The sequence below is a fragment of the Limulus polyphemus genome, unplaced genomic scaffold, assembly GCF_000517525.1.
Source record: "Limulus polyphemus unplaced genomic scaffold, Limulus_polyphemus-2.1.2 Scaffold1095, whole genome shotgun sequence".
Taxonomy (NCBI): domain Eukaryota; kingdom Metazoa; phylum Arthropoda; class Merostomata; order Xiphosura; family Limulidae; genus Limulus; species Limulus polyphemus.
The window spans coordinates 49,496-60,240 of record NW_013666705.1 but is presented as its reverse complement, the minus strand read 5'-3'; the positions used below and the strand labels follow the sequence as shown (position 1 = coordinate 60,240).

Here is a 10,745-nt window from a genome sequence, read left to right as displayed (position 1 = left end):
TAAATAAGTTTTTTTCTTCCTGATTTGTAAAAATTCCCTACATGATAAAAAAGAAAATTATTATTTTTGAAATCTGCATAACTGAATTATGGAAAATCCGTTATTAAAAACAAAATAATTTTTATGAAGTTTAAATGTGCAGGCCTGTGTTATCAAGTCCTTAGTACTGTTGTCAATTATGTGACTGTACTTAGTATTTTTTTGAAGTATTTTTGTGACTTTCATAGATCTTAATTTGTTAGATGAGCTTATTATTGCAAGCTCAGTTGTACATAAGTATAGTTTTTTAATATTTTTGTGGCTTTCATTTTTTTAATTCATTAGTTAAGCTTATTATTGTGAGCTCAATTGTACTTAAGTATAGTTTTCAATAAGGTTTAATAATTCTACCTTTCAGCTATCCATTGATAAGGAGGATGCTTTTGGTTCCTTTTTGCTCGTTTACATTTTGGGCATTATTGAAATGTCTTAAACATTTAACTGTTAGGCATGTTAAGATAACATATCAAAGTTAATAAGAGCCATGTTTCTATCATAATCATATACATGGGTCAACAATAATTCTTGTTAGTTTTAGTGTATTTGTGTCACAGTTGAAATAACTGTTAATTTCACTCTTCCATAGTTTAAAATAAAGTACTAAGTTAGTTATATTCAGGTAATTTTTCCAAATAATCATTTAGGTATTTGGCACACAATTAGATATCCTTGTAAACCAGATGTTGAAAGATTTTAAACATGCTAATCATTTTCCTTAAGTAAAAATTACATACAGCCACTGTTTACATAAAAGTTTGTATGAGTTGTGGGTTCTCTCATTTGAATATTTCATGTGACGTAGGTAGTCTGTAGATTATGGGGTACTGCACTAGGACCCCTTTGTCCGACTTGAAAGTGTAGTATAAAATTATTCTTGCTCTCTTTGTCCTGTGTGAACATTGATTATTTTTCTTGTCCTCATCCTGTGCAAGTTTTCAAGCATCCAGTGAGAAGTCATAACAGAAAGCAAGAAGTTGTCTAGTTTGGTAACCAACACAAACATTAATGCAAGTAAATATTTTGTACACTTGTGTTTATGTGTATCTTTTTCCTGACTACCACTTAAGTTGCTTTTTGGTGCTGAGACTAGGATTTGTTATTGCAGAGTTTATTTTGATTTACTTTTTAATTAGAATTTCTGGAAGTAACATTTGTAAAACATGACCATGGAAGAGCACTTTCCAAGACCACAAAGAATATATAGCAGAGAGGATGAAAAATGTGGCAGCGAGTAGGAAAAACACCCTCTTGGGCACAAAGCTTTGACTGGCAACAGGTCTGTGAGATTTTTGGACACCCCTAAAAGCTACTTCCTGTGGTCTGGAGCACAGTTTGACAGAAAAGAATTAAGGTGGTTTCAGGTAGCCTGAACATGCAAAGGCTTACTGGGGTGGCCTCTATGGGACTCTAAGAAACTTGTTTATAAGGCCAGGCATCACAAGACATGGATCATGTCACCAATAATTAAGGAGTGACAAGATGCACATGCTGGATGAAGTCTTATATGTTTACCCACAATGCCGTAAGAAGGAGCATATGGTATTTCATTATGATCCTGTGAGATTGGAAGGTAGTCAGCAGCCTTTCAGGTGAGTAAGGAACACTAATCATGCTCCAAAACCAAGGCATGACAGAAATGACAGCTGCCATTTTTACTTGACACCTGATGTCACAAGGCATTACGGTGCAAACATAATGGGTTTTCAATGAGACAACTGGGCTTCCCAGGCCCATTTACCATAGTTGCACCATGAATACAACCAGAGTTGGTCTCCCAAAACCTTCAAGACTATGGGTGAAGGAATCTCTTCTTCATCTGTGACTTACTTGGTCACAGGACCATCAGACTTGAGTACAATCAGACTGACTTCACAACCTGGTACAGAAAAGTTGATGACAAACTAAGGCTGCAGCTATTCCTAGTGGAGCCTGAGTTGGATCTAGCCACTAACTTGGGAAAGTGCTGCAGTCAACTCGCACCCCCTAATTTCATATCTAATTTTGAAAAAAAAAGACTAATGTTGTATATATCTTTCAGCATTAGAATGAACTATGTAACCACTATTGTTAGAATTCTCAAAAACAGTATGTCTTTCTTTTCAGTATCGGTACCTTTATGTATTTTTATTGCACTTTTAATATTTATTATGTTAAGAAACAGTTTTCTTTACTGCCTGCACATTAGAATGTTAAGTTATGATGTATACATTGTATCATATGTGCTCCAAGAGGAAAAACTGACCTGTTAGGGAAAAATACATCATATAGTTATGGATTCTCCTCTCAAGAAAATTACCCTGGATTTAGCTGGTCCTCTGCCTGAACTTGAGAAAGACAATAGGTATATGCTGTTATCATAAATTATTTTACCAAGTGGAAATCTTGTCTGTTGGCAGACATTCTAGGCAATCCACTGCATATGTGTTGGATGAACACTGGATATTTTGGTGCACCTGGAAAGAGTCACAATCCACTCACACAGATGAAAGAGCTAACTTCAACAGTCACTTGTTTGCCAGATTGTGCTGAGTGTTAGGTGTGGTGAAAATGCATATTTCACCATATCTTCTTCAGTCTGATTTGGCTGAATGGATGGTATAGGTTGTTAAACATACGTTTCCTAAGTTTTAACTTTGACCACTGATAGAAATGAGCACATACTGTATATATCATGATGACATACAACAAACTGTTCAGCAGTCTACTACTTGTTCTTCAAAGCTCCTGATGTTTGGACAAAAAGTACAGCTGCCTGTTTATCTAATTTTTGGCACTTTACCCAGTGTAGAAGTACTTAGGTATGCAGAGGAATATGAAATTGCCATGATCAGCAATAAATTTGTGACAACAAACATGTAAAGCAGTAATCAGAAAAAAAAGTTCAAGCTTTCTGACTGGATATGATTGTGGTAAGTATCTGCAGTTCTCTAATGGTCAGTTGGGATTAACTGCTTGACTAACAATTAGGATAATCAGTAGATTAATCAGTGAAACAGATTTGCCACTCATATTGTCCAAGCTGTGAAGTGACGTTTCACAATAGTGTGTATAGGCATATTAACATGTGATAGCCACTAGATTGTTATATAGTTAGTATAGTCAGTTGATTGAAAAATCAATGAATGAAAATAAGAGATGTTCCTTGCTTTTCTAGCTGTCAGGTGGAAGTTTGCAGTAAAGTGTTACAATGTTGTGTAATAACCATTTAGTTATTGGCCAGTTTAGATAGCTGGTTGTTTTAAAAGTAAACAACAGAAAGAGCAGATCACATGAAACTCACTAGATACAAAACTAGGACAGCAGAGATTGTTAGGTAAGATCCTAGAAAATTGACAGTTGGAATCATCTGTTAATCATGGCTGAAAATATAATAAACTAACCTGCTGAAAGGACTTGGTATTCTAGCTTTCTGAGCACTCAGACTAAGTGTTGTCATGAATGTTGGTGTACATTTCCTGAGAAATCTCACAATCTTGCGTGTAAGCTGGCACTATACAAGATTGTGCCTTATAGACTGGTTGGTATATACCAGGCTTCCTGAAGTACAGTAAGAGAGTTGTTCTCTAACAGCATGGGAAATTAACATTGACTGTTTAAGTCAAACAAAATTCGTATCATTTTGGTAGATTTTTTTTGTCTGGGGTTATTTTTCCATGTTGATTTAATTTTTTTTCATGAATCCTAGAGAACAGTACAAGTGAGGAAAATATGGAAATTCAGGCTGATTACTATGTTATAATAATGAAATTAATTTTGCTGTTGTCTCTTGTTTGCCTGCTATGTTGGACTGTGTGTATTTGGCTTTTGATAACATGAAATGTGATATGTATAGATGTTTGTAGCAGGAAGGGCCATTTCTTATTTTTGTGAGGCTGTTCAAGTAAGTCTAACTCTTTAGGTGGCTCCTCAGGCTTAATATGGGTTTGTCAGAGGTGAAAAGCATAATTGATGCTGGTGTTAGTAGATTAATCACTGAATAATGATGTTGTATAATTTAAGTATGTGTAGGTTAATATCTGATGATGGAAACATATGTGCAACAGTACAGGTACATTTTCCATTATCTTGAAACCAGTGAACCACTTTGTTGTGCAGGTGTTCTTCACTTAGTTAATGGCATCATTGTAAACTGGATGTCAAAGAGGTTGAAAATAAGTACTAATAACTAACCTCAGGTAAAGGTTACCTTTGGCAACAGCTATTGCATAGAATCTTGTACCAGTTTAATGTTGTGTGTATATCCACTCCCACAGTGGAGCAAGCTCATTTCAAGAGGTGGCACAGATACTTGTATAAATTGGTACAAGTTGGAGGTTCTTTTCTTTGAATAAGTCATTTGGGATAGTCATTCACATAGGGAATGTATGGATTATGAGATACTGCACTTAGATCTCTCTGTCTTACTTGAAAATGCAATATAACATTATCCTTTCATGGTTCCTTGTCCTATGTGGAGAGGAATGAAAACTTTTTGCCCCAGTAGCCTGTTCGAGTTTGAATGAGTAAGACACCAACCACTAGGTAAAGAAATAAACACTACTGTGACCAAAGATCTGTTTTACTTTTCACTTGTTTGATTGGTTTGGTTCATTACAATTCTCTGCATAACATTTGTTGCTCTTGAATTTTGTTGGATACTATATCCTGTGTGTTAGACAGCAGTGTACCTGAATACCACATTTGGTAAATTCTACCTGAATGGCAACTTATGTACACTGATTAAATGACTAGTTCAGAGAACCCTATGGTTCAGGTACAACCATCCCTAATTATTGAACAGAGTGAAAGCAGCCAGTTAGCAGTACCTATTGTCACAAGAGCTTTGCCCTGTTTTGAACTGAATAACAAATTTGACCGTCACTCTTATAATGCAACCACAGTTAAAGTGTATTTAGTGGTATCATGTCACAGACCTTTATTCCTCTTGATCAACATCCTGGTATAATAACCACCAAGCTACACGCAGCCATCATGTTTAAAATTTTTATCATATTCTTTGGTTGAATGACGTTACATGTAAAGTTTTTATATTTCAATATCTTAGAAGAACTTGGTGAACTATAGTTACTTGTTTTTTAAACATCAGCCTACATTACTTGCCAAAAACCTTGACATAGGATTTACTTAGATTTTGTCAGCTGGCCAAGCATCATTAATTATTATTAAGTTTATGACCCATAGTATCAAGAGTAAGGAGAGTAGCACACTGAAAGTTCAATGTACTTTACTCAGCTGACCAAGAATCATTAAATGATAATTGGTTTAAAACCCATAATGTCGAGAGTAGAGAGAATACTACACTGACAGTTCAATGTAGTTTACTTCAGCTTGCCGTGCATCATTAATTATTATTTGGTTTATGATCCATAATATCAAGAGTAGGGAGAATTCCCCACTAACAGTTTAATATAGTTGGTATATAATTGGTTTCTTTTTCTTGTTGTAATTATTAGTCTTTGAAACTACTGTGAAGGGAAGAACTGTTTACATAGAAATCAGTTGTAAAAATGAATGGAAAATATTAAAAGATATTCAGTCATATAAGTTTATTATAAAAACATTGAAGCAGTAATTAGTATTTCCAAAACATTTTTTATGAATTTTTCTGTTCACCATTTTCCTTATAAGTTGCTTAAATGTGGTATTTTTTCAAGGTAATATTTAATAAATTTAAAAAAAAGTTATAAATTAGGTTATGAGATATTTGAAGTCAAGTTTCAAACAGAAGAATTGTGCTGTTTCAATGCAGTTGTGTGAAATAGAAGATAGTGTGACAGGTTATCCTTCTCTGTCCTTTTATAAAAAATCATTTAGGTTTTTTATAAATTTTCAAACATTTTTTTTTCTTTGGTGAAAGTTTTTTGTTTTTTCAGATGTCTATGATTTCTAAATTTTTATTTCTTAAGTTTTGTATTGGCAAAAAAAAAACAAGTCTTTCTCCTTCCTTATCAGGCTGCATGATCCAGTATTAGTTAAAATGAAAGGAAATTAAAATAGAACATACGAACAATGTAAGAAAACTGAGTTTATTAACTTACGCAAAAATCGTGTATAAGATTGATTTATTTGACGTATGTTGATAACAGTTGAACAACTTGATCTTGAAACAAAGTAGGTTAATGTTACTATTTCTCCGTTAATGTTTTGCAACAAATTCCTCATGCTAAACCTTGTAAACCTGTAATTTTAATTAATTAAGGAAATTTTTGTCAATAAAATGAAGAATAAAAAGTGTTTGATTCTATATTTTCTTTACAGCTGAGTGAAAATATTTTGTACTTTAGTGTGGATTATATTAACATGTATATGTTTATATTCTCAGACACAGTTGATTCCTGTTTTTTTAAACATTTTGTAGATAGAAGTTTCTTTATAAATTTTATTATCATTATAATTTAGTATATAAAATAATTGAATTCATGTTATATTGCATTTTGATTTAACAAATCACTTCATAAAGGCTATCAAGTAAATAGAAATGGTTAAATAAGAAATTCATATAATACTCTATTTTTTAATACAGTGCTAATTTGATAATCTTTAATCTTTCTTGATGTGTTCACATGGTTGTGAGTATTAAATATTAATGTGTTAAGAATGCAGTTCAGTTGTGATTACAGCAACTATATTTCTGAAATGTCTTAAAAGCTAAATGATAAAAGTTTAATGCTACCATTTCAATATCTGTGTGTGTGTGTGTGTGTGTATATATTTCTTTTAATTTTCACGTAGATTAAAAGAAGTCTCATCTATACAAATTATAGATTTTTTATAGTATCTGCATGCTTATCGTATAGGGGATTTTTATAGATGTCTTTAGCTCCATTGTATCAAAAATGATTTTGATAATTGTCATATTTTTTAATGGATTTGTGTGTGTGCTTTTGATACAGCAAGACAATATGTCATTATGTAACAAGTAACTTATGGTATTATGTGGTTGATATGTTTACTCAACTGATCTTCTGATTATATATATATGTATGTATGTGTATGTGTGTTAAAGATTTCTTTTTTCACTATAATATTATTCACGTACCTAAATTAATTTAGTTCACTGTATGTTGAAGTAAAACCGACTCAAAACCTTATAGCTATAATCTTCTGATTGTATTCTTGATGGATGTTGAAAACAAATAGTTTTGTGTTCATGTATATATATATTGTCTTCTCTCACATGAACAAGATCACCTCATGATTTATCATCTCAACTTGTTCCCTCAATATAGTGAGAGCCAACCACGTCAAAGACCAGAACGTCTAATAAGTCGACTGAGAACCATGTCTGTAGAGGACTGTGGGCCCCGTGTCCTTGTTGTGAGACAGCCTAGAGGTCCTGATGGAACTAATGGATTTAATTTTTTCTGCAAGACAGCAGATGACCAGCCACTTATTCACATCTCAACTGTGGGCAGTAGTCCATCAAATAGAACTAATGCTTTGGTTAAACTAATGCCAGATGTTATGAATGGCCTTGGATGTAATGGTGCTGCTGAGATACATAATAATGATGAACCTGCTGCTAATTTAGTGACCTGTCATTTGACAGATTGAGAAGAAAAGGTTATCTTTATATTGTTGGCAGAAGTTGACTTTGGTCAGTTTAAATAATTCCTGCAAAAGTAAGGTACTTACACCTTCAAAAGTTCATGTTTCGGGCAGTAGCAGGAAATTTGCAAGTAAAATAAACATACTATGGCATTATTTAACCAGAGTATTATAGCTAATGCCTCTGTCTTGCTGGTTTACAGTGCAAGGACTTTTAAGCAGCAAATTGATCATGATATGTAAAAGTTGTAGCCTCTATAGCTTTATTTTGTGTTATATTTTATAACTTTAAAAAAAAAGTGATCCTATTATGTAACATTATGGAAATTGAACCCAACGATCCTCTGTTTCAATGCAAGTATCATCATTTAATTGTTTCCTTTGTAAAATTACTGCAGTGTCTTATAAGACAAACATCACGTTGCATATATTGTTCAGTTTCTTAGTAATCTCTTCTGATATTGAGTGTTGTGTATTATATCCCTTGGGTATCATAAGAAAACGTCTTCAATGGCTTCTTTCTTGGAAAAATAAATATATATATATGTTTATACAGTATATTAAACCTTTGGCAGTAAAATATTGCAGCCTTGTTTTATTTTTCTTACTTTTAGTTTGACCAAAGTATAAAGTCATTTTGTTATTTCAAAGTTAATTAAGCTTAAATCTGGGCTTCCCAAAGTGGTAAAATCATGATTATCACACTTAAATTTTATTACCAGTCAAAGCAGTTACGTTTTCTTAACAACCTCAAAATACCTGTGATAGTATTTTATTATAATGTTCTTCCATATACAGTGTTTTATGGTTTGCAAAAAGGAAGGTGTTTTCTGATAAAGAATAACAATACTTACAATTCCTTTATTAATGCTAGTGTTTAATGAGAAAGGTCAAAGTAGCTTGAAAAAATTTGTTGGGGTTTTTGTTTCAGTCTGAATTTCTGTGGAAGTAATTATGTGAATGATATGCTTGGATGCCAACTGAACTATGTTCCAGTTTTGCATTTATTAAACATTTTTTATCAGTACGTGTTCATGTTGTATTGTGAACTTAATTTAACAGCCAAAATGTTTACATAAGGTTCTCAGTTATAATGTATTATCAGAAACATATTTATTGACAGATGAACAAATATGGGTTACTAAAAATGGCAGAAGTGTGTTAAATAATGTTTTGTAACATAATTGATTTATCTGCATCTCTCAAACAAATGTACAATTGAATCAGAAAATATTCTAGAATATAAATCTTATATCCCCCCCATGCCTATTAGTATGTCTTATGTAATTTAAAATAAAATAAAAACCAAAACAGACTGGTGTAGAATTTGTCAGTCACAGGGCAATTACTTTTAAAAACTGCTTTAAAAATGAATGTTTTATAAAGAAATTGACAATAAATTACAAATAAAAAGACCTTTCAAACAGTTATCAGTCAGTTTACTCATAGGGTAGTTGATAAACTCTGTAAAACTAAATATTTCAGATAGGTTTGATTTCAGTAGCTAGAATGATGAGTGCAGAAAAACAACATATTTAAGACCTATGTAGGTTGAGAAGAATGTTACAAGTACTGTATGTTACTTGAGCACGTCACTTTAAATTAAACTGAATGGAAAGTTGACTATTACACGATAATAATAGTATTTGTTTGAAAACAAAACTCCCAAGTATTTCTTATTGTAATTTGTAATTGCCGTATTGATGCTTTCTAGTAAATATTGTTGTAATAAGGTGTGTTTTTGGTTAAGGCCTAGTCATATTTTAATCCTATTATGCCCTTTGTACAGTTAAACACTTTACGTGGGACCTTGAAACCATTGAAGACGTTCTGAGTGCTTGTTTAGCACAACACGCATTGTGATATCTGTTAGGTAACCATTATAGGCAACAAAGAAAATAAAACTCTGCTGTTAAAATATTCCTTTCACTGGAAATAATCTTGCTAGAAAGCAACAATGATATAAAGGTTTTAATTTGTAAAAAAAAATCCCTCTATAATCTCAGTTTTGTGTATACTTATGAAAGTTGGAAATGTTGCTCATTTAATGTATGCAAGTGTTTTGATGAGATAATGACAATGAAAATAAACTTCAGTTGAAATACACAGATATTTGTGCTCTTATATAGTGTTGGGTCTTTTTTTATCCGTGCCATGCAATATTTCTTAGTATTTGTTGTGTAATGTACTTATTGTAATAATAATTTCTATTAACATGATAGATGATTCAAAAATGTTTTTGTCAATTGTTTTCAACTCTACACATACACTGGCATTTTTCTCAGTAGCTTAAGGGTTTTAGAGAATTTTGGCACTGTGCAGTGAGCTAGGTTATGTCCAAACTTTAAGATAGGAAAAAATCATACTTTCAACCTTTAAAGTTAGTTTGAACTTCTGATTGAAATTATGGCATATGTTATACAGCTATTGAAGAACTTAGAACAGTAATAACATACACAAAAATATGTTAGCATAATAACGAAAATTGTGTAATATATGTAAAAAAATTCATTCATTGTTTTATTTCACGACAATACGGTGTTACGACATCGAGGTCACGTGACTAGTATCACGCCACGTCATTCTCGAACATTCACGTCTTTTCCTTAAATCTCGTGATCCTTCTAGATATAGTGTAGTCTTGTATATATAAGACCGGCCACGAAGCAACGGGGAGGGGGAATGAGTAATTGAATGTATGCGGACAGAATATTGTTGGCCACGTGAGACGTGAGTTATAGCGTTGTTATAGAGCGACTGTTGAAATTAAGTGTATCGTAAAGTTGTATTCGGAAAGAATAACCCAGTTTTATTTAAGAAAGGACTTGTGTCGCTAAAGTTTAGTCAGAAAGAATTTACGGAAAATTAACTAACAAACGAAGACGTAACAAATTTGTTTCAGAAGTGGGATAAAAAAATGGAAACGAGAGGTGGAAAATCAAACTACAGCTTAGCAGATTTGATGGCAGCAATACAAGAACAGCAAAAGAAGCAAGAAGAACGAGAAGAGAAATTACAGCAGTTGTTGGAGGAGAAAGAAAAGAAACAAGAAGAGAGACAACAGTAGTTGCAAGAAAACCTGCAACAGTGGCAGCTCGAACAACAAAATAAACAAGAAGAGAGATTACAGCAGTTGCAAGAAAACCTGCAACAGTGGC

General features: G+C 32.7%; 1 protein-coding gene across 1 annotated transcript in view; it reads left to right on the top strand.

Annotated features, from left to right (window-relative positions):
* The window catches only part of LOC106462105 (cold shock domain-containing protein E1-like), a 59,987-nt gene extending 50,276 nt beyond the window's left edge, over window positions 1-9,711 (top strand). The window contains exon 16 of the mRNA XM_013921991.2: window positions 7,269-9,711. Coding sequence (XP_013777445.1) covers window positions 7,269-7,593 — 325 coding nt within the window. The 3' untranslated portion in view covers window positions 7,594-9,711. The remainder of the gene's footprint in view (window positions 1-7,268) is intronic.
* The last annotated feature ends 1,034 nt before the right edge of the window (window positions 9,712-10,745 follow it).